Genomic DNA, 26,247 nt, shown 5'->3' on the forward strand with positions numbered 1-26,247 from the left:
AAACCCTCTATTTTTTTCCGCCACACAGTGGTTTGAGACACACTCAAGATGGCTTGAAGATTTTTGTCAACTCTCTGTTTTCCCTTAACACAATTCTGCAGACAGCTCACATATGTGTCGCACATGCATCACAGATGTCAGTGTGGAAGCTTCAATTATTCAATATGTGCACTCGCAGAAGCAGAGAATCCTGCCAAAGCTATTTTAGTGTTTTCATTTGGTGAACACATCTGTCTGCGAGGTCCCTGTTGAAGTGTGATGGCTAATGCATGGAGACCTTGCGGCCAGGGCTTAGGGCATGTACGCAGCTCTACCCCATTCCCAAATGACAGCCTCATTGTTCTTACGGCCATGCCTGACAGTTGCTCCAGCACCACTTTGGGAAACATGTCTACTCCTTTCTGAGACAATGACACACCATTACTGAAGCAGCACTGTTGAGATATAAAACCACACAATCCACTGACAATGACATTGCCTACAACTACTGGCTCCATCTACCAACCCATTTTGTTCCCACACAGATGTGGCAAAATAGATCTTGGTCACAGTTTCATCTATTCACTAAAAATATAAATATGTGCTGTTTCAGCCATTTAGCTCACTGACTTGAAGTATCCCTAATGGCATCCTAACAGTTAAACTGTCTTTAATATTGTTAATACGGAGAAACGGTATACATATGCACTTAGAAAATCCCTTTAAAAAATCCATAGCATGTGTTTCTTCAGTATATATGTTTCCTAGGAATCAAACCATAACCTAGTACCAGTCAAGCTACATAAACACTTCACTGTTATCAAAGTTACATTCCAGAGCGGGCAAAGCAAGCTAGCTAACTTTTCAATGACAAGCTGGGGGAAGTCTCGCAATTCCCTTGTGTAAAATTACATACATACAATTCTGCATTAGAATTTGTTCAAAGGAAAGTATCTTAATCATGCTGCTTACTTTTTTATGGATTCTGTCTATGCCTTTATATGCTGCCTACATAGGCATATATAGCTCACTGGGTTTCACAACAGTGTCATTGTTAATCGAGATTATCAAGGTCTGCAGTGCACCAAGACCTAAATACTAAAACACATTTTTGTTTAAGTTCAAAGATAAACTCATTGCACCATAACATTCTCTACCTTGAACAGTCAGTATTACAAATGAATCTATTCAACTTCAAAGATATTGCTCTGACTTAAATCCTATAACAAGCTGTATACTGCAAAAACATAAAATAACCACTTGTTCTAGCAAGATGTAGGGAAAAATAAGATAATTGGCTACCCCTGAGAGAAAATGATTAAAATATCTTTCAGACTCACAAAAAGATATCATTTCTACATAAATACAAAACAATCACACAGTTATGCTATTCAATATATAACCAGGAGGACACAGCCAATGTGGCATATCTTGCCTTTTAAACAAAAGAGCCAATCACTAATCTGCAAAGTCACCACCTGGTCTTTATGTGAAACATGGGCTCAGATTTTTCACTACACTGTACTTGCACATTGGGCTAGAACAACCTAAAAATACAGCATCTTTTTCTTCTTTTTTGAGTATAAGAAGCGATGTTTATGATACCATGCTGTTTTTAAACATGGTCTTGAAATGTGAGTTTGTGAAATACTCCTTGACATTTTGGTATTTTCCCATTTGGTTGGATAGGAGCTATACTTGCATGATTAAAAATAGCTGCCAGGATTGCTGCCGAGTGAACTGACTTGCCTTGTAAGGGACTTTGTTATATCCCAGTTTAATATGTAGATATATTGCCTTATAAGCAATCCGTAGGATGATTTCCCTGAAAAGGTGAAACAATGCGGCTCTGTGGCATTATCAAACATTGCTCTATACAAGCATCCCAACACGGCTACATTATTTGTGCCCCTATTGTTGCAGAAATTGCACACTTCACCTCTAAAACACAACATAATATTAATATCACATTTACTTGTGTAGGTGATGTTAAACCCCTTTCCCGTGTTTGAGTGGTCCGACTGGAACTCCAAGCGCATTATATGCCCATTACTGGCGATCTGCGATGGTACATCCTTCCCAGAGAATGTTCCAAAAGTGGTGGGCTCAGGCATGCCATCGTCTTTCACAATAAGATAGTCAAACTGGGGCTCCAACTCAAAATCACTGAAAATGAGATGGATCCGATTGCCCGGCTCTGCTAAAATGAGCCACACACAGTTCATGTTGTTTCCATATTCCTCTGGGTAGTTTGGCGAGAGGATGATGCCTGACGGAGTGGTGAAATTGAAGAAGCAGGAGACTGTGGAGATGAAGACAAATATATATATAATTCCATTACAAAGGTTACAATATTTATTTTCATCCACAATAGATACGCTATCAGGAACACAAATTGGTCTCTAAAAAAGATGAGATGAAAGAGGATTCACGTAGACCATTATAATGAGTTGTTTGCATGGGGCAGGAATGACGACATGTCATAATCTGAGCTTTGTCAGGAAAGTACAACATTTTATTTTTTTATTATTGGTCATATCTCTGGACTTGTGTAGTCAAACAAACACAGAGTTCTCTTGAGAGAATAGGAAACAGTAACACTTTCCAAAAACAGATATATGATAATTGATGTCTCATACAGCAAACCTGGGAATTGCTAGCGTGGACAGATGCCATTCGGCTTCATATCTGCCCCTAATCTAGATGTCATGCTTTTACAGAGGCGATACATTAATCATTCTAAATGCCAACATGTTAATTATAACCAAGCATTTCAGAAAATGACTCTTACAGACGCAGCTGGGTTTGTTTCCAGACCACTGGTTATTTTGCTGGCACGATATTGTCCTCTCGCCGACCAATTCAAAAGCAGCCTGACACTCAAAGGTCAGCACATCACCATGTAAAAAACGGTCCCCAGTTCGCTTTCCATATGCAGGGACGCCTGGGTCTCCACATCCACCTTTCTCAATTTCTGTGGAAAACAAGAGAGCATGATTTATTTAATTTAAACATGTTGTATTCAGCCTGGCAATCTGACCACCTTTCGACACTGTAAGTAGAGTAACACGATTGTGCTGCTCTAGGACTCGGAATTTGCAAAATCAAACAAAAATGTGCTTACTGAAATATATTCATATTAACATGAACTGCATAAGTCCAACCAAAAAATTTGCCATTTTAATTTGTACATCTCTAGAATTTCTGTGACATCAACAACAAAAATGGGAAATATATTCAAACCTTCAGAGGTGGACAAACCTATTAATGTTGCTATCCTAATATATTTATATTGCTAGTTGCCTTTTATCATTTGCATTTAGCATTGCTTTTTCTGTGCCATCCTTGACAGTATCAGAGCAGCCCTTAGACACATTTTTGAATACTGAGCTAAGGCTGTATATTTCCAGGAAATGTTTTGGAAGGCAGCATAAAATGACAGTGACAAACGAATGATGTTCAGGAAGAGTTCATTTTTATGTTAACAGCTATGGTGTCAGCTCAGCAGCAAGCGTTCTATTGACCCAGCCAGCTGATAATCTACAGGGGATGAGTTTCCCACTTGAGACAGATTCCACAACCTCTGCAAGGTGTTAAGAGCACACTAAATACCTTCAGTGCTGCCACAGGTGATTAGTTCAAGAATCCTCAAGAATTGTAGGCTATCGTGTTTGGATTGCCAACTCATCAAAGCAAACTGCTTTTACAAGCAACAGTGTTAAATAATGCACAGGAAGGCTACCGGTAACATTAACAATTATAGAAATGCTCTGTTAAACATTTGCATATATATTTTGTACAGGGTTTTTACCACCATTAACACACTATTAAGCTAATGTGTTTACCTTGCTTGAGCTCTAGACCAAACAAATCTATAATATGTGTTCTATTGACAAAAAAGTCAAATTTGCCAGGACAGGTCACTGTGTTTCTTAGACACTGGCAAGAAAAAGGCTAATAAATTAAATGTGATAGCCACCATGATTGGAAAAATAAATCATCCATCATTTTCTGTGCAATTAAGTGTAAAACAGTTTTTTTCAAAGTTCACATTTGTTTTTCTTTAGTAATTACACAAGCCTTTTCTATTTAAAATCCTTTAAAAGGTTATTTATTTTATGGTGATTTGATTTGTGGATTTTTTTTATTAACAGGCAATTCTTTACCTGGAAATAGTGTTAGAACCTGTTCCCCACACAAGTGGGGGAAGAGTTTGCCTAAAAAGGAAATCTATCATTTTTAATGCACTCTAATTTTTTTATTACATCTGTATGTTATTTACAACTACGTACATATGTTGACACTTTAGGGTATTTTTTGGTATTTCTTAAGGCAACAAGTATTAATCACATCCATGACTTTTTTTTTTTTTTTTCTTGCATTTTTTTTTAAGTAATGTTATAGTTTTCTTCTACAGACAAGAAATTGAAGGCCTTAAATACTGAGAAATGCAAATGATTGACACCAAAATAATGAGATTTAGGAGTTGTGGAGGGTTAGTCTTAGCAATAAGACTGAATTTCAGCTTATCGGTTTAGAATGAAATGTGTAAATAATGAAGGATTTTCATCAAGTATATGTTTTATTTTTATTCAAATTTATGTATTATTCATTTTAATTAATGTTTGAGAAACTTGAAATCATTTTAAAATTGATTGTTTAAAATAAATGTGTAAAATAAAATAAAAAATACTTATACTTTAGATGACAACTTCCTGGTTCTATAATTCTAATACAGTATTTTTCACAAATAAATAAATATTTTGAAATATATAAACAAAAAGAAAGTAAACACTGTAACCAACAGGGCCCTCTGTAATCTGGAAAGTGTGTGTGCATTGGGGATCAACGCGAGCATCAGGTGTGCTTCTGTGTGTAGAAAACGAAATGTGTGTCTGCGCCATTCATTAACATGACCTACTTTTGATTGATTAATTAATTTAAAGTTTGACAAATTCCGTGACATTCCGCATAAAACTGTGAATTCTGTTTTTATGACTGGATAAAGGCTACACTGCATAATTGCACTGCTTATCATGAGTCCACTTGCCTTATGTGAACATAAAAAAGCTTACATACCACCACTGGTGAAAGGGCCAGTTTAATTGCAAATATATTTTAATGGTCTGAGAGGATATTGTCACGTTCACGTGAGATCTGACTGGTCCCGCGAGAACGTGCCATAAATCGTACATTTTCATCAGTCATTTAAAGGTTTATTTAAATGATATGTTAATTTGTTGAATGCTGACGGCAAGCGAGAAGTTATTATGTTTGCCTTTCTGTTACTAATAATATAATAACAATCGTTATAATACTTTTTGTACACATTTAATTCATTTGTTTAACAGTTCTATCTGATTATCAGATAGACTTATATCTGTATTAGGCATTGTCAAAATAAAAATCCCACCTTAAACACACCGATGCCTATGTAAAAAATAAAAGCCAAATTTTGACCGATATATCGGCCTTGGCGATATATCTGTCGACAAGTATTCGTGACTACTGTTTTTGTAAAGTTTGGAACTTCTGTTGAGGGGAAAACAATCGTTTGCCAATCTAAGAAATTTTAAATGAAGGTATATGATGATGAATTTGAGTTTGACATCATCTACACAGCCTCAAACAAAGTGTTCCACCAGTGGGTATCGATGGAAATGTTGTCAAACATGACAACGTGACTAGAAGCACAAGTGTGAAATTGGGTTTACACAAAGTTAATTGGGTCTGTGTCATTGTGCTGGGCTATCAAGGCAGTGAGAATTCTTCAATTTTGAGGTTAGAGTTTACAGTGAAGAATGGCTAGGGAAAAATTTCAAGATATTAAACAGCATACTTTGTAAAAACATTTTTATTTTTATTTATTTTTTATTTATTTATTTATTTTTATTGAATAAATTAAAGTGTTTATTTTCACAAATAAAAATATAATATTATGTTCTATTTCTAGGTCCAATTGGTGACACTGATAATGTGAAGAAATATTACTTTTTCACTTAAATCATTATAATAATAATTTCAATTGTTACAAAATCATTAGCTGATCAAATACTAATAATATTTCTTAATTTAGAACAAGATGTAAAATGGAAACATTTTCAACCCACTGTCATGATGTTCAGATCTTGAACTGATAATTTGATAAGGGTGCAACATGTTTACTTGTGAACACGAAATGGCTGTTTCTGTAGCAATATTAATCGGTTTATCTGTGTATATGTAAAAACATGCCTCAGTGTGTTCTCAGATCTGACTTGTTTTGATGCTATTCTCCTACAGGATGAATGGCAGGTAAAATATTTCAGACAAGCTTTTCAAACGTGTCTTCACAGCACATATGCTGCTCCATTTGCCTTCAATTTGCATGCCGTTTTAAAACGGGTACGCTTTAGCAACCGAAAGTCACCAAGTCAAACATTTTCACTGTAAAAGAGTATAAACAACACACTGAAATTTCTTGGAAAAGAAGAAAAGGGTGACCATTTACAGTCCTGTTTCATCACTAGGAGTTGGGGGAAATTACCTTAAGAAAGAGAAAACCAGAAAGTGTTTCCAAACATTCCAGTGACATACCTTCATATACAGCCTTGAAACCTTGCGATCCGATCGTATCATCAGACTGCAGATGGAGCCACATCTGGTTACTCATACTCACAATCAAATCGGGCACGCTGGATCCCGTGAGACTAGAATAGAGGCACAAAATTGAAATGTATTCTTTGATTTGTGTACTGTATGGAGATATGAAAGAATAGAATATACACAAACTCAGTGCCTATGTCATGTGGCGGTTGCTTTTGAAAGAAAACTGTTATTCCATGAACATAAATAAGTAAGTCATGGAGGCGTTTGTGAATAGAAGCATGTGTTTAAAAGAAGAACCCTTTTTGCTTTACTCACACATAAAGGACTCTTCGAGCATCACCTATCTTCCCTCCGTCGCCCACTGTTAATGTATCGTATGCTCGCTCTAGATCAAACTCTTCAAAAGCCAGCTTGATGACCTACAGGAATAAATGAGAGGTCATGACAAACACCATAGAGCAAAAAGCCCAGAGCAGAATGGGCCTATTCACATGAGGCTGACTCAGAGAGTGATCGTATTAAAAGAAGAAGACAAACACAACAGCAAGGCAAGTCAGTCGTCGCCTCTCGATTCTTCTCCATGGCTACACATGTAAGGCTGATTGAAGAAGCAGAGATGAAGGTGCAATTAAATCATTTTGTTTAATTCAAGATATGTTAGATTTTGAGAAGTTCTGTCCATGTGTGGTGCGAAGCCCGAGGAAAGGTGATGCATGTTCATTTGATGTAAGCACAGAAAGGAAGGCGGCAGGAAGAAAATTGGATTCAAGGAGTGATTACCGGAAGGAGAAGAAAAAAAAAATCAAGCTTAATTAGGACAACCCTATTATCAACATCCACACATTTTTTTTTTTTTTTTAAACGGACAATGAAAGAGCCATTATTTCTACAATATTCTGTCCCATCTTTAAATATGATTGGTGGGAATCAATTTTTCTCTTTTTTTTTTTTTTTGGTTACCTTCTACAATTCCTTATTGAAGAGATAATTCACTCAGAAATGTCTTCATTTACCCCCCTCATGTTGTTCCAAACCCGTATGTCTTTCTTTCTTCAGTGGAACACAAAAGATGTTATTCAGTATGACAGCCTTAGTCATTTTTTTTTCTTTTCTTTTTTTAATGCAATGAAAGTGAGACGCAATTGAGACTGCCATTCTGCCTAGACTTTCCTTTGGTGTTCCACTGAAGAAAGAAATTTTGGAATATTTTGAACATGAGAGGGAATCAAATTTATTTTATACTACTATTTTAATATGCAGGGAAATAAGTAAATTGAATAAGTTGATTCCCCCCCAAAAAGGTGTACACAACTATCTCACTGCCTATGCTGAATGATGAATCGCTATTTTTAGGAATCATTACTATTAGAAGTTAACTAGCTAGTCATGTCTTTTCCCCCGAAACCAAGTACCATGATCGCACCTTGCTTTAACAATACACGGCTGTCGTTAATGATGTCACATGTGAGTGTTGGAGTAATAACTTCTGCTAATTAATCAAATGGAGATCACAATTAGCCATTTACCCTAACAACAGAAAGCTGTTATTTTTTTTATCATGTCATTTGTGTACACTTCTATATATTTTTGTATGTATATATGTGTGTGTTTGCATTGTTTTTTTTTTTTAAAAAAACACAGAATACTTGCAACTGTAGTTGAAGCTTAATGATACGGTTGAGAAATGCACTGAACAAAATGAAAATTTAGGGAAAGGTTATTGGTGATTTCCATATTCCTCCCCCAAAAAATATTTTAAATACACACGCTATAGAAGTCAGTGGGTACCAGAAACTGTTTGGTTACTCAAAATTTTCTAAATATCTTAATTTTGTTTAACAGAAAAACTAAATTAATTGAAACAACAGGGTGAATAAGTGATTTTTGCTTAACAATACCCTTATTTGAAGAACAAGGCACAGAGCAAGGTAACAGAATAAAAAAAAATATAATAATAATAAAAATTAAAAACATTAAAAAGACCTCTTTGTCTTGAATGTGCAACTTGGAAATGGGACTTTCTGCTGATAATTGTAAACCTGTAATATTCTAAAAAATGTTTAGCATTTTTCATTCTATGCAATTTAGTTGCTATCGGACTCTACTCTTTTCAGAATTGTCTTTTCATTATTGGCATTTTTTGCCTTATACATCATCTGCTTTCATTACAATTGTGGTTGAACTGAAGTATAAATATCCCACAAATAACTTACAATGTTACAGTTTTAATCTGGCAAATATTAGTGAAGTTATGCACTGGTAACAGCATCTTTAACTCATGGATAATTACTAATGAGAAATTTGTTGGTAAATGTGTTGTTCAGACATCTGCAATGTATGCATAAAAATATCAAATTAAATAAATATAGTGCTTTTAAATAGATCATTAAAACATTTTTTTTTAGTTTTAAAGAATACCAGTGTTGGATTCTGATCAGTCCAAACATCTTTCCAACCGTTTCAACTGTATTCCAAGGGTTGCAGACAACACATCTTTTACATTACTGCTTAACTACTATAGTCTGTGATTTATCTCACAAATATTTCTTTATTTCTTTATTTTCACAAAAATAACAGCACAGTGGAACATGCACATAAAAGTCAAATAAACGTTTTATAATTGCAACAGTGTCTATGGGTTTATTTATAGTAATAGAGCAAGCACGCTAGCTGTATCAGTTTAAAAAGAAAGGAACGATTCAGCAACACTGAGAAGATCTTGACAAGCAATCTGTATAAAATGTCAGTGCTGATACAGAGTTGTTTGGCGAGACCTTAAACTAGAAGTCTAAAATACAGGCTTTTAAATTATCCTGTCAAAAGTAAAGATTCATTTTGTTTTCTTCTTTTACTTACAGAAGACTTAGCAAGAGGATAAAAACAGCACTTGTGGTCTACATAAACACAATCAGAGAGTGACAGGTCATCCTAGCAATTGTTCTCTGAACCAGCTTGAAAGAATTATTGATTTCTTGATTTTATACAAAACTGAAAAGTCCTGACAGCTGCCTCAATGACTCTCCATGAGTTTGAGAGAAGACGGCTCGCGATGCTCTTCAGAAATTGCTAAATGGCGTGGTTTTATTGTGCATTTTTATTCGTTCAGGAGGGAGAAAAACTGAGAAAGTATACGTTTTTACAAATCACATTTAGTGTTACAACCAGCTACAACCAGCATTCCCTCTGACCTGTGAGCTTTGTGGCAATGCACGCCTGATCTTGCCACTACACAAAGAAAATCCAGTCCAAAAATGATGAATGACTACTTATATTATACTACTTACATTTCATGTTAATCTGGCTTTAAATATTTCTGTCCAAAAAGGAGGTCATTTACCAACATAAAAACCTACTGCACCACATCAAGCTTTTATCACAACACACATTTTCTAGAAAACTATTCCAATATGTAAGAGCAATAAAACAAATTGCAAAATACTTTCAAATTCTGCCTGAACATGTCTGCATTCTCATCACAAGATGCATTTACAAGATTCATTTGATTTCAGAAATACCATATACATTTACTCCCAAAACACTAGCCCTATACATGAAAAAGCTACAAATTCAAATATTTTTTGAATGATCCCAATAACCCTTAACCTAAACAGCTTAACTTTCAACCCTTCAGCCTAACAGCCCCATCTCCAAACTCATAGGGAACACAAAATAGACCATAAATCGACACGCTCCGTAAGCAACAAAGAGGCTACAAATCTCCAATGCCTGTGATAAAAATACATTCTTTAGCCAGTACTGAAGTGCATGTTCCCTTCATTTTAATTAAAACAGATAGTATGATATACACAAATCCCCCCCCCCCCCCCATTATCAGGCACTGTCTGACTAGTCATGTCCTTGCTGAGCTACAGAAATCCAGCATGCATTTCTGAATACATAATGCTGGAAGTATACTCTGCTGCTACTGGGAATTATTTAGATTCTAGGAACAAATTTGTAACTTTTTCATATTCTTACTTGACTCTTCTTATTCATGTACCATGACCAATGACCATCCAGATGATATAAAGCATTAAAATGTGACCCGTGCTGGCAAAATGATTCGGAAAGCCCAGTCTAATTTTGAGCTACGGGCAAAATAAATGAAAAATGTCTGTTATGGTCGAATTTGAGGTTTTCACAGAAATTAGTTCATTAAGCCCTCTGCTAGTGAACCCAGAGCTGCAAATAGTAATTAAACATCTACAATGATCTTTATTTGTACGTTTTCTGAGAGGAGCACCTTTTTCTCTCCTCACTACTGGATGACTGCTGCTTCTCACCACAAGTTGTAGGTCTAGTGTTGCAAATCGCAGCATTCCAGCTTTGTGAATTTTAATTTCAGTGAAATACCAGTGAAATATGATTTTCAAACCCATGCTGATGAAAACAAACCGATTGCGCTGACTGACATTTGCAAAGTGCGTGCATAATACACACCTCTCTGTGTATTATTGCAAAATATGTCTTGACAAGATTCACATAATCATAATCTATTATGTCCTACATGAACATTTAGTTAGTGGTTGTGGAAAAACTGATGTGTAACATTATATTAGATTCATGCATTGATTAGAGTAAGTATTAATATAGATATTTCTCAATGTTAATCAAACATTAAAAGAAAAGACATGCACTTGCATTTTTGTTCTTATATTTAATAACAAAAATAAAATAAACCTAAATAGCTATATTGCGAATAATAATATAGTCACTATAATTAAAGAAAAATTTAATGGAGGAAAATAAGTAAAATAAGTCACAAACCTTGTTTGGTGATTTTGCTTTGGAATCATCAGAAAACTTTAACTGGACTGTTCTCAAAATTAACTTTGCTGACTCTTTCACCTTCAAATGGCTGTAGCTCAGTCCAACAAGTCATACTGTATATCATTTAGAAGGTATTTGAAATTATAATGTTGTATTATAATGTTTTTTTTTTTTTTTTTTTTTTTTTTTTGTCTTTGAAAATTGCTCTTCCTGACTAATTTTGCAAGTAAGGGTCACATATTTAACCTGTTTTATGTTAAAAGTTTGGTGACATTAAAAAAAAAAAAAAAATAGCCATCCAAGTGTCGGCAATTACAAAATTTCTGAACATCACAGAAAAGAATAAAATAAAAAAAAATCAACCTAGTGGAAAATGCGTTGAAATATATTAAAGCTAATATGAACTAAATATTTTAGCTAAAGCAACTCAAGGACAGGAACAAAGAATTTTATGAGATGAATCTGACTGAGATTACGTACATCAACTCTGTAACCTATTTTCTAGTAAATGACGTGGTGCGGTGAGTTCTCTTGTCGGTAAATGGCTTCTTTTTTGTATGGACAATAAACATTATCCAGGCCAGATCAACATGACAAAATGCTACTGGTTTGTAAACTTGCTGATATCTATTACTGAAATTGCCTTAAATCTGACTGTATCAGCAGTCAGAGCATATTGTAGAACATGACCTTCTTGTCTCAGACCATATGCTATGACAGAGACAAAGATCAAGACTGCATTTTTATGATCTTTTGAGGTCTTAACATTCTGTTCTGAAAAGAGTAAAAAAAAAAAAAAAAAAAAAAAAAGTTAACTTTTAAAGAATGTTTAATGGTGGAGAGTGCTTTCTACAAGGAATATTATAAGGGCCTCTAAGGTGATGGTTCAACATCATCTAAAAACAAAAAGCTAGATAACAAAGGAATTGCGTTTGCATTTTAGCGTAACCTTTCCCCAGGAAGCCTAACACAGATGAGCGTAAATTTACCACACGTGAGACTGAGAGTAATATAATTTACTTTGTGAATCACATGATAAGCATGTGACTCCTTTACATGATTAGGATGTGCAAATGTATAGTATTCACAAAACAGAATGCAAAAAGTACCCAAGTGCCTAAATGAGCATCCGATGAACACTTTACCCTTACCCATGGGGCCACAGGAGAGGAGTCATTAATAGAAATGAGGTGACGCTGGCAACACGTGACAAAAGCAACATGGAGAATGTCTTATTGCTGCATTACATTCATACTACACTTGTTATATACATACTGTACAGTTGATGTCAAAATATGACATACCCTTTTCAGTACCAGAAAAATGTCAATTTTTTTACCAAAATAATAGGGAACATACATGTTATTATTATTATTTATTTTATAATACTAACCTGAATAAGATATTTCACATACAACATGTTTCCATTTAGTTCAGAAGAGAATAGTTTAGATACAGTGTGTGTGTGTGTGTGTGTGTGTGTATGTGTATATATATATATATATATATATATATATATATATATATATATATATATATAGAGAGAGAGAGAGAGAGAGAGAGAGAGAGAGAGAGAGAGAGAGAGAGATAGATAGATAGATAGATAGATAGATAGATAGATAGATAGATAGATAGATAGATAGATAGATAGATAGATAGATAGATAGATAGATAGATAGATAATGTTAGCCTGAATGCACTTTAAGTCTTTTAGGATAAAAGTGTCTGCTAAATGCATACATTTACTTTAAAATTTAAAATTAAATTATATATATATATATATATATATCAAAAGTTTACACAAAAGTTTAAACTTTTGAATATAATTGTCATTTAATTTAGTATTGTCCTTTAGACGCTACAGAAGATGAAGTCAGATAGTCAGACAATTAAGGATATCAGTGATACCACGTTAGAATTTGATCAAAATAAACTAAAAAAATAAATAAAAAAAAGCTTCATGATTAGTATATTCTACTCTATTATGCCTTTAAATGCATTCTATATAGACTCCCTTCTAGAGCCTTTCTGTTCAGCAAAAGCAGAAAAAATAAATAAACAAATAAATAAATGTATCTTTCATCATAAGATCAAAGCAAAAACATGTGGCCAGAAGTGAAAATATACTGGTTGTGACATGGCATGCATTTAATGTTTATGATATTCAAGTCTGTCTATGATGGTGGCCAACAGGTATTTTTGATTTACCGGCATGTCACTAAGATTTTACAGTAGTCTATCATCTGTATGACTAATTATAAGCATCCAGTTTCAGAAGGATGCATTTTATAAATCAGATATTTTTTTCCTATGATTCCAATGCTCTAGAATCTGAATGTTTAACAAATTCAGATGTTCTGGGAAGACTATAGTTTGCCAGATAAATTCATGGATACACAATACACCAAGACAACATAAAAAAAATAAAAAAATAAAAAAATAAGTAAATATCCCAAACTAAGAGACATTATGTGTTCAAAAACGTGTTTAGGGCTCCAATACAATTAGAGCTCACCATCATTCAGGTTGAGGATGATGGCTCGTACAGTCCTTGTTTTTTGCTCTTAAATTGATCAAAACTAAAATTGTATTCTCTTTATCAAAGAAACCAACTTTTTACATTGCATATTCTAAAAATAATAATGTTTTCCACAATAAAGGAACAAAAGGAATTAGCGGTTTCAATCAATGCAGTAAAATAATTTCTACTTATTCACATAACTTTACTGCCTTTGTATCATGAAGTTTAAATAAATATCAATATTTGATACATACTTTGCATATATACATACATACATACACACACGCAAATATAATAAATCTTACAAGTCTGCATACTTCTGAATTGGCATATATGGTGAATATTTGGTGTATTATCCAGCTAAATAGTTGCTAAATGTCAACTAAATATCTGAAATGAAAATTGTGTTATAATGTTAGATCATTTTTACAGTAATTTCAAGATCTGAAAGTAAATCCAATAAGATCACACAGACACATTATCCCAGTATTAAAATCTGGATAGATGCAAAGCATGTGGAGCAGAATAGGTCTTGTTTACTCTAATATGTTGTTTTGACTTTTTTCATTTGGTCTTGATTTAGTAACAAAAGCATGAGTCACTCTCACGGTGTATGTCGAGGTCATGCCGCATTGTATTACCATCACTCTTTCCACAGAGCTGAAGACATGTGGCCGAACCTAATCAATTCTGGAGACGCAGTAATGACGAGAGACAGTCAGGGCAAGAGGTTGACAATTATGCAAACACTGTTGACTGCAACGGAAATGTCCTCACAAATTATCCTTAAGATTATTTTTGACATATATGCAAGGTCCCATCCAATGTGTCTTGGTGGCTATTTAGCAGCATATCATGCTTTGGGTTTGCAGATTAAAAATGGAATGTAAGTGTGTTTTGTGGGCTTGTACACTGGCATAACTTGGAGTCAGCCTTAGGAAGCAATTTAGATTTACATTGCAGACGTACCTTCTGTGGATCCACCGTTGTTATGACCCACACACAGTGTGCGTTATTCTCATACTGGACGGGGTAATTTGGAGATGTTATGATGCCTTTAGGGCCCCGCAGATTAGAGCCACAGGTCCTAGCTGTTGAAAGGGTAAACAATACAAAGAGAGCAAACACATATTTAGCAATTGCAATGTTTTTGTAGTTATTGCTGTTGCTATTGAAAAGAATGAAACGCAATATAAGTTATATGACAATAGGATATTCAAAGACATATAATCGTCAATACAAGAATTTAATGCAGTATAATCAGGCTGTCATCACTATCGCTTTGTCAGCTGCCTAGAGAAGAATTCAAAAGCTTTTCCAAGAGGTAGGCATGTGTCATTCATAGAAGGCAATCAGTGCAATGCATTGAGATGAGTTCACTGAAAACAAGCAAACAAATTAATACAAGATGGTGGATGATAAAAGAGAAATGCAGGTTACAATTTTTATTCTTTCAGTAAACAGTGCAATCTATTTATAGATTGCCTATTTTACTCAAGGAATGTATGCTGTAAGGAGTATTGTGATTTTAGCTTAGCGACATGCTATTGTCAAACTCATTTTCAACTTACAATCGTTTGACACTAGCAATTTGTTAAGAATTAAAATTGTTACAGTGAACTATTTTTTATCAGTGTGTTTTTGTATCGAATAGATTAAAATCAGCATGCATAACTGATATTTCTGTTCCTTAACCTTTCTTATTATTATTTTTCACTGAGCTTGTCACATTGTATTATTGGATTTCCTTCTCCATATGCATAAATGAAAGGCTGTCTTAAAATGTGGTATTTTTAGAAGGGATGTTATAATGCTGCCTACCTTTTGGAATGGTCTTTGAGTCCACAGTGTACCTATGATGCCTAAAATGCTTTATTCATACGCAGCTCACTAGTCTTTCAAATAGATATTTCTATCCAGCCCCAAAAAAACACTTCCTCTGAACACATCCAGCCCTCACGACCTGAGCTAATCTTTTTGAGGTCATGCCTCAGAATAACTTGACTCAATCATTGACAAAGTCAGGGTATTTTTTCCAACCCAATACTGTGCCAGGTTATTAACTGCTTCTCCCTTGTGTTTAGTCAGGGATTTTCTTTGACAGCTTTAAAGAGCAGCTGCTCTGTTGCTGTGGCTTCATTGGCTTCCTCACATGATACTAAGGAAGGTTTGGTTTGGAAGGAAGTAGAGATGTGAAGAGATTGAGTAGCATATATTCTCAAACAGGGCTTCTTCACTGCTTATGTGAAAATTAGTTAAATATAAAATGTTTAAAATGTAGTAAAATTTTTTCCAAACAAGTTATTTTCTCAGAAACATCAACCACTAAACTGGTGTTTGCAAGTCAGCAAATGAAGAGTGTTAAACATATAGGGAAGCTTAGCCATTGCTTCTGTGTATTGTAAATTTGCTGCATTTGACATCTTATTTTCACTTGGTGGTTGTTCATTTTGCATAACATCTGACTACAAATTGTTAAATACATGCAAGGAAGACAAAACTAACTGCAATGTATTATGCAAACAGACTTAAGAAAGAGGACCAATAAGAACTCTGTATGCAAAGTTTACAATGTCAGTCACAGTTTGTATTTCACACATTCTATTAATTAGCAGTGGGGCTAAAATCAACATATCAGATGAACTGTGACTGTTTCTTGAACTGATTTGGATTGACCTAATATCTAGCCACCATTTATTCATATTCATACAGTAGATGCCGTTTCATTGCCATTTCAAAAACACCATCTGCAATGGCATTTGCAGTCTCTGGCATTAATGAATAATGCACAAAATTGAATGTATAATGTGCTAAATGAGCATAAAAAAGAGCCTAAGGATAAGCTCTACAACTTAGTACAAAATGATGAATAAGCCCTTTTTTTGTAGAAAATCCAAGAAAACAACAAACCCACTTTAAAGGGAATACATGTAATGTGCATTATTTTTGTATTTGATGGAGTAATTTGGAGTTGTTGTTTGGATGTTATAGCAATGATTCATATGCATCTGCAGAGGTACAATAGTCAGGGGTTTGGAACCCTAACATGAACGTTTGAGCAATATCAATACACTGTCAGACTCAGAAATATAGCAATTTAATAGCAAAAATAAATAAATGTGACTTACAGTGCATTCAGGCTAACAATTTTTTACCTATCATGTGTTCAAGCTATATATATATATATATATATATATATATATATATATATATATATATATATATATATATATAGCAAAAGGACTATTTTTTTAGTTTGCAGAGTGTATGTTTAATATCAGCATAGTTGAAGCCATGCTTAAACACAAGGAAATATCACAAGGCTAAAAAGTCTTCATCGTCCTGTTTTATACCCTTACTCCTAACATATCACAGAAAGAAGGCAAGGAAGATATTTAAAGGCATAAGGTTTCTTGGCACTGCTGAAGCAAAAACTTTCTGAATCAATCAGTCATCTGCAAAAATTGTGTGAAGAAATTGTCAAACATGGTTACTACTCCGTCTGCCAAATCAACACACTGCCTTATTGTTAAGAAAAAAGCTAATAATAATAATAATAATAATAATAATAATAATAATAATAATAATAATAATAATAATAATAATAAATAAATATGCATTATTTGGATTAATTATAGTGCTGAATTGCATCAGCCTTGTTGCATTTCTCAGATCTTACAGTGTGTTCAAGTGAAGTCAGAGTTACAATAATTATAAGTTTCCAAGGGCCAAATTTACTAAAAGCTTGCACCAACACAAACTGTCTTTTGGCGTTAAAATAGTACTGTCAGGACTTACTAAAGAGAAGAAGAAGAATTAATGCTGAGAAGGTGTGGAAAGTTGTTTTTGTGCCTGGCCTTACTGAATATGCATTTGTAGGATTTAAGACACAAAATTTATAGGAGAAGATCATTAAAATTAATCACGCAACATGATTTACTAAGGTTTGCTCTTATCAAATTACTGGTATTTATGTCATTATTCAATTCCCAAAAAAAATCATGTCTTAAAGCAGGCAGTAATTTGCGCTACTCTTGGTAGATCACATTGGTAATTATGAAAAAATGATCTTGCTGCATCTGTGTTATTTAATATCCGCATTGTCAGTAAATTACCCGCAGAATATTCTCCTACCATCAGAGCTTTTATGGAATTGTGCTTTAATGCTAATTTTCCCTGTTTATTAAATCTGGACCCAAGTATTAAAACCATATATTACCCACTGCTTGTTACCTGATGCACTAGGCTCTTGATGTATATATTTGAATGAATCTAGCGATTGATGTATTAATCTGGCAAAAACAACATAGCTGTCACGTGTGGCTGCTGTGAAAAACACGACACAGGAACATGATGGGGAAACCACATTTATTATAACTCAAACACAGAAAACTAGGAACACAATCACAATAAAAAGACAACACTGAACACTGGACACAGGAAACACTAGGGTTGGGTAACGAAACTCGCCTCATTTCGATGCATAAATGCCTGAGCGATCGATTGGAATATTTGTCCTGGTTCTCTGAAATGTACACTAGAAGCATGGGCGTCGCTTTTTTTAGCAGAGCTACAGCATTTAGCTCCATACACTGTACACAAATTTGCGATCGCCTCAGAGTCAGTCCCCTTAAATTTCATATGAACATGGCAGAAGATTGGTCTCCTCTCCGTCTTTCAGTGCGCTCTTCAATCTGCAGACCACGGTGGAGCAGTGCAAGCGGACTCAAACAGAAAAAGAGGACACAAGGTGTGTTTATCGATAGATTGTTAGAATATCTGTATCTGCGCTGTTCTTTGTCATAAATACAGTTTACAAAAGGTATCAAGGGAGCAATCGTTTCTACTCTCTACTGTAAAGTTCATTCACCACTCATCACACCACAGCTGTTTCCTGCAGTGACAATCTAGCCCTTAACACATATGAATGCATACTTTAATTACACTTATTTAAATATACTTATTTTAAATTATACATATTTTATACATACACTACTGTGCAAAAGTCTTAGGCAGTCTGTTGTCAGACTGCTTGTGCATTCAACAATCCAACTAGATTATTATTAAAAATGAATGGCAAAATTAATGTTTGGAAATGTAAACTGACATACGAAAGCAAAATATATAAATATCCATGGGCGTAGGTTTAGGGGGGGACGCTAGGTACTAGTCCCTATCAATATTTTGAGATTACAAATTTGTCCCCACCAATATTGCACTCCTTTGCACTGCTATTTGGATCGATTCCAACGGCCAGGACGACGACAGTACAAGAAACGCCGTAATTTGATTGGCGGCGGGGTATCTGACAGGCCAGGACTACTTTTGTGTTTGCACTAGCATCGAGCGGGTGGTGTGTGTGCGCGTGCGCGCATGTTGAAGACGCCGAAGGTAAGTTACCTGGGCTGTCTCTCTGCCACATACAAAGGCCAGAGTAAAAACATTTTAATATTCCGGTTTGCCCATTTTTATACTTTGTAGATGCCACCCAAGAAGAAGAAAGGGGACATAAGAAGCTTTTTCATAAAGCAGAATCAGAGTGTTAGTAGGCAAAATAACTAGCTAGCCACAAAATCTATCTTACATCAAAAGAATGGCACCAGTACCATTTTAAAAGTATCGAAATGGCACCGTAATTGGATAAAACCCCATCAATACCCAAACCTAGGAAACACTGGGCTTAAGTAACAAGGAACTAACAAGCATAATTAAGGGAGCATACGTTAATGGAATGTCAATCAACCATGAGGGAAAACTAGGTCACGGGGAGCACATGTGGGGTTCATGCTAATTTTCTTAGAGTGGACTCCGGGTCTCCTGGCTGGCACAGGCACTGGTTTGGGCTCTAGAGTCCACTCAGGGCTGCATTTAGGAACAGAAGGCCTTCCTGGGCTGAAGGCCTTCCTGGGCTGTCCTCAGCAACAGAAGCCCACTCTGGGCTATACTCAGGAACGGTAGCCCTCTCTGGGCCAAACTCGGGAACAGGTGCTCTCTGGGCTTAACCCAGGAACAGAAGCCCACTCTGGGCTATACTCAGGAACGGTAGCCCTCTCTGGACTTTCCATGGAAAAAGGAGCCCTCTCTGGGCTAGACTCAAGATCTGATGCCCTGCCTTGGCTAGATGAGGAAACAGCAGCCTTCTCTGGGCTTAATGTGGGAACAGGTGCCCTCTCTGTGCTAGACTCATGATCTGAGGCCATCCCTGGGCCAAACTCAGGACCAGAAAACATCTCTCGACTCTGGTCAAGGGCTAGAGTCTGGGCTGTCTCTTCCTCCTCATTCTCCTCTCTTGGGGTGAGGTGAAGGAGATAGCTGCTATCATTATTGGGCTTGGGAGTGAATCCACCGACGGGCTTGAGAGTGAAGCGGCCAGCAGGCTTGTGTTTCTGCTACGGGGCTATAACAGTCGTCAGGAGACAGGAATCGAAACCAATTATAATCATCAAGCCCTATTTGAAAGCAGGCATTAACCATGTGATCGATCCAGCTTACCAGATGCCATCCATCCTGCTGGATGTTCCAGATCAACTCCTCAGCCCAGTTCATACTTAGCTTGGTTCTGTGTTCTGTCACGTGTGACTGCTGTGAAGTGCGTGACGTAGAAACAGGAACGGGAAATCACATTTATTATAACTCAAACACAGAGAACTCAGAAAACTAGGAACACAACCTGTCATAGTCTTCAGCTGGTGTGCCCAGGAATGTGTCTGTGCGCTGCTTGTTTAAGAAGCTCTGCCTCATCCTGTGTGCCTTGCCAAGCTGTGCCCTGTTCTGGCCTTCATGCCTGTTTCCCCCTCTTGGGGTAGCTTTTGTAAGTTTTCATTATTTATTAAGAGCCCTATTAATGCATCTTTGATTCCTCGCCTCATCTCTACACAGACTATGACACAACCACTATACACAGACAACACTGAAGACTGGACACAGGAAACACTGGGCTTAAGTAACAAGGAACTATTAACGATAATTAAGAGAACACAGCTGAATGGAATGACAATCAACCATGAGGGAAAACTTGGTCATGGGGAGTACATGAGGAGAAACACACACACACACACACACAGAGAGAGAGAGAATGTCGAGGGGTGTGATAATAGCTGGATCTGGATCCATTTTGATGTTATAATAAATAAATAAATTATATAAATAAAATATAAATAAATATAATAAATAAATATAATAAATAAATAAATTGTTAAATAAATTAATTATGTCTGTTACTGTATGTTTGACAATGTGAACAGCTTTAGGTGTTACTCATGAGTAGAACATATATATATATATATATATATATATATATATATATATATATATATATATATATATATATATATATATATATATATATATTTATTTATTTATAATAGTTTCTAAACTATAAAATATAATGAACAAAGATATGAGATTAATTTGATTTAGTATAGCTAAATATCAAACACTGGGTTTTGGAATAGAATGAACATGTTGATTCATCAGAGTTATGGTGGAATAAGTGAAGTGATTAAGTGAAGTTAAAGTGAGAGGTAATGAGAGTCAATGTTTGCAAAAGCTAGCAAAACTTTAATTAAAACTAGCTTATTTTTTTCTTTCTTTCTAGTGAGTGAATGACAGCACCAATTAAAAGTAAACATCACTCCTCATTTATCTGCATGATGAAATTAATAGATGTGAAAAAAAAGGCAAACTAACACTAAAATGTGAAGTCATAAAACAAACACAGTTGTACTAAATAAACCCAGCCTGGACAGCTCATACTCTAACACAATGTTTCAGTTTATACCCATCTGGAAATCTGCATTTAGATTAGTTTGTTCCAACTTCATAGTCTGATAGCCCCTCCCCCTCTGCTATGGAAGGAAAGCTGTGGCAGGTGTTTTATTTTATTTTATTTTATTTTTATTTTTTTTTGGGGGGGGGGGGGGGATTAAGCACATAATCTGAGTATTTAAAGTTTGGAATAAATCTGGCATGGAATAATGCATAAATATGCGAAATAGGACATACCTAGTGTGATGATAGCATGTTGCTAAGCTAACAGTAAAACTAATAAAAGGGACAACTAGGGATGAAAATTAGCCAGTGTTGGATAAATCTACCACATTGTACATTTTTATGTATTATTAAGGTGCATTGTCCTTGGTTAAAAAAATAAATAAAAATAAGCATAAAAGTACAAAAAACACACCAATACTTTGTCAAATCTATTAGTCTATTAATAAAGTCTATTAATACTGTAATGTCTGTTTGTTGATGTAACTGCAAAGTCATTTAATAGAATGTCTAAAAACTATCAAAATGAGGTGTTACTTTTTTCAACTAAGATTGGTGCAATGATGATTTTGCAATGCAATCCAAAGATTATCTTTCAAAGACTTGTTGCCCATTTTGATTTAAATACTGATATGTAAGACATAGAGATCACAGTCATCAAGAAAACTATAAATGCATAATTCAAAACCAGTTATTTTATATATTCACATGTGTTAGTGATGTCTTTGTTAAATTTGTGTGGCACAACTATTTGTATGTGTTCCTAATGTGTTACCTAACTCCCTACTGCCATGTGGTACACATCTCACTTAACAGGATCTGACAGCGTCCCTACAGAAAGTGTCTTAGCAGGGGAAAAGAGAGCCATATTTGCACTTACTCCGACAGATAGGCCTGTGGTCACTCCAAGCCGCCAGGGTCTCAGTCACTCTCTGGCAAGTGATGCTCTTTGATCCTTGCAGTACGTAGCTGTCGTCACAGGAAAACTGGATGCTGGCTCCAACCCTGCGGAAGTTGAAATGACCGTCAGCAATCGACCAGCTACATGAGTCATACCATCAACATGAGACCCTCCATTTCTCGGATGCATTCTTCCTTTGTTAGATGAAAGCACTTTCTGTCATACGTCTATAAACCGCTTGTCTCTTCTATTTCCAGAATCACCCACTTCATATGCCATTAAATGCAGAACATGTAATAGCCCTTGGTTCTTTTTCTAAGGGCATTAGAAACCCACTTAGCAGCGGTGACCAAAGGTCCTGGTGGTAATGGCCTATCGGTATGGGAGTTCAGACGGACGTGTCAAACAGCGGGCCCAGGCCTGATTAACGCTGTGTCATGCAGTTAAAAAGGACAAGCGCAGCAGATAAGAGAACAAAAAGAGGACCTACTGGAAGCTTGAGCCAATTCTTTTCCCATTCTCAGGAATCCCCGGATCTGGACAAATGTCTGCAGCCATCCCACCTTGGCTTACTGCATGAAAGCAGAGCATGCAAGAGAAAGAAGACAAAAACACACAAAAAAAAAAAAAACAACCAAAAAAAAAAAAAAACATGAGGAAATAAATGAGACATTTTGTGTGAGATAGTGACTGGTGCATGTTCAGAAGGATTTCACCAGATGTACTGCCTAATTGCTGAACTCTTATGAATACAAAAACACTCATACCAGTATGTAAAGTTGTCTTGGTCAAATTTCACATAAAAATCAAAAGAAGCTAATAGGAAATTATATTATATTTACAGCATATTTAAGGATCATTATCATTCGTGTGACAATTAAAAACATTAAGCACAAGAATGTCAGTCATTGTGCAATGCCTTGCAATTGAGCCGATAATAATAATAAAAAATAAATAAAAAAATAACAATGATGCATTGTGCTTATTTATCATTAAATGATATCATTATGTCTTAATTAAATATTAGATAAATATGTAGAATGTTTATTTCTAAGAGCAAACCATGCCATATAAGCTATTAAGAAGAAAAGCAATGGAATGTTCTTTTTCAACAGCCACAGTGTACAGTGTTCATAAGAATGCCAGTAAAGATTGCATTCACAGGTGGAATATCTATTCCTGTAGAGCTGACAGGGGATTTAGTGATGGTAAGCTCAAGGCTATTTGCCATAAAAAGCAAAGAAAGGTCAAAGCATGTCCCATGTTCCTCCCCTCCCCGCTCTCTTGTTCCTCCTAAGCCACAGTGAGTTTGTGTTCACACAGCCTCACTTCCTGACATCCCTGTGAATTCAGTTAGTGGCCAAAATCACATTAGGTGAGTTTATGGATGACTTAATTTCAGGTGCAGCACTGACCATTTTTCCATGTTTTAAATATTTCACTATTTCATGATACTATGTTATATGTGGAATTATTACAAAACACTGTTTTAAAGTGTGGAACACTGAACCATAATCTTATAAAATCTATAAAATGGCTTAGAATGGTTTTAATCAAAATTATTTATGCAAGAACAAAGTTAACGCCTTGAATTGCACTTTATGACATTTTTTTGGGTTACTGAAGTATAACTTTAATAAGACTTTAAACTGTCATTTAATATTAATTGCTTCAGTAGTTTCCTCAAAGGAATGGTATTGGTAAAGACATTTTATAATTATAATGTTATAATTAAAAGGTCTGGTTGATCTTTGTCTCAGCTGGTTGAGCTCTGTTTGAGACAATTAGTAACAAGTACCCTAGATATGTAGGAGCAGAACTGTATATTGTTTTGGAGTTTTGTCTGTACTTTTTAGTTTTGTACAGACAAAAAAAAATTTAATTAATTTTACTAACTGATAGATGGACAGATAGATGACAGACATACAGACAGACAGACAGACAGACAGACTGACTGATTATGATTCAGTGAACATTGTGCTGCATAATTTTTAGATAAGCTTGTGGCCTAATAGGACATAAAAACAATCTACATTTTGTCACTTTCTTGTCAGTCAGAGGGTCTCTTTGTGTTTAAGTCCTGTTTTTAGCCAGAAAAAAAGCTGCACCAGACTTCATTTATAGAGGAAAGTCTAACTTGATGTAGGTGACACAAGATTAATTAACACATAGAACCCACACAAACCATTTTTTGTAAAGTAATAGGCCCTGACCGACAAAAAAAAAAAAAAACACTTGAATCAAGAGGCAAGGTCAATGCATTTGCAAGAGGTGTGTTTGTGCATGTGTGTGTGTGTGTGTGTGTGTGTGTGAAATGCCCAAGGTTTTCACTTGTGGAGAGAGGCTTTTTGATCACCTGCCATGTCCTTCTTTTTGATGTGGTCTTCAAATGTCATCTCCCCTGATTGTTGATATCAGTTCCTGAAGTTACTCTGTCTGATCAAAGCGAGTGTCTGTTTTTTATGATCTTTTTCTTGGACATTTATTTTCCTCCTTATAGTGCCATGCAATCACCTCAATATGTGTCAAAGACTTTCTTATAACGCACATGTAAACGTTTAATACATAACTGCCAAGTGTACTTCCATTCCAATCAAAGATCTAAGAGCTGCCCTTAAAGGTGCTGCAAGCCATTTCACAAACGTCTGCCAGATTTAGCTACCAAAGATTAAAAATCACATTCATTTTCTTCATAGAGAAATGTAGTCATTTTTTAGCAATAATACCTTCTATGATAGACTGATCAAAAGCTCAAAGGTTAAGGAATAATACACTGATTTTAGAAATACTAGTACATTTGTACTATTAGTATATGTATTAGGGGTGTAACGATACGCGTATTCGTATTGAACCGTTCGGTACGACGCTTTCGGTTCGGTACGCGGTACGCATTATGTATACCGAACGGTTCGTTGGAGTAATTAATTATATTTGAAAAAAAAAAAAAAAAAAAGAGAGAGAGAGAAATATAATGATATGCGTTCAACAAGGTAGCCCAATAACCCAAGCAACGTAACAGGCAACGCCCCTGACACTCCCGAAGAAGAAAAAAACACCATCTTATATGTTTATGTTAGGCTACTCAGCAGGCGCTCGCTCACTCAGTACGCGCTGAAGGCTCGTTGCAAAATAGCCAATGCGTTTAACAGACTAGAAATGAGAAGATCCTCCAATAACCAACAGGTCTGGTGTTTGGGTGCACTTTGGATTCCCTTTAAGCTATAATGGTGATGGCAAGAGAGTGGTGGATAAAAAAACAACGGTATGTCGCATCTGCAACATGACAGGGTACACCAGCGGGAATAAAAAAAAAAAAAAAAAAAAACACCAGCGGAAATATCTGGGATATATGCGTCAGTACTATCTGGGAAAAGACGAAAAAAAGGAGAAACATGCACGCAGCAGAATGCAGCGCTTGGGCAGAAGCGTTCATGAGGCGTCTGTCTTTGCTAAGCAACAATGACGTGCTCTCTCCATGAGACGCGGAAATTTCAGAGAAGGATAAATGGATTTGCAGCTCTAAAAATCGCTTGCAGTAGCTCTGCTACTAAATTTATTTCAAAATTGCAATCCATATACAACTATGATCAGCTGATCCTTCATCTTGGCTGAGCTCTCAACGTTGTTACGGGAAAGGATGAAGCTGATTGGTTAGTTCTTGTCACATGACCCGCGGTGCGCTTGCGGCATTCTGAAAAGTTGAGATGTTTTTACATTT

The 26,247-nt window shown here is 35.5% G+C and overlaps 1 protein-coding gene across 2 annotated transcripts in view; it reads right to left on the reverse strand.

The window, feature by feature from the left end:
- Positions 1-26,247, reverse strand: part of LOC113091948 (CUB and sushi domain-containing protein 1) — a 546,185-nt gene that overhangs the window by 143,261 nt on the left and 376,677 nt on the right. For both annotated transcript variants that reach the window (XM_026257629.1, XM_026257628.1), the window contains exons 8-14: positions 23,020-23,101; positions 22,509-22,633; positions 14,828-14,949; positions 6,883-6,986; positions 6,556-6,668; positions 2,771-2,953; positions 1,955-2,281 (exon numbers count right to left, since the gene is read on the reverse strand). In XM_026257629.1, the coding sequence (XP_026113414.1) occupies positions 1,955-2,281; positions 2,771-2,953; positions 6,556-6,668; positions 6,883-6,986; positions 14,828-14,949; positions 22,509-22,633; positions 23,020-23,101 (1,056 nt within the window). The remainder of the gene's footprint in view (positions 1-1,954; positions 2,282-2,770; positions 2,954-6,555; positions 6,669-6,882; positions 6,987-14,827; positions 14,950-22,508; positions 22,634-23,019; positions 23,102-26,247) is intronic.

This window comes from Carassius auratus, unplaced genomic scaffold (assembly GCF_003368295.1).
Source record: "Carassius auratus strain Wakin unplaced genomic scaffold, ASM336829v1 scaf_tig00214400, whole genome shotgun sequence".
Classification (NCBI taxonomy): domain Eukaryota; kingdom Metazoa; phylum Chordata; class Actinopteri; order Cypriniformes; family Cyprinidae; genus Carassius; species Carassius auratus.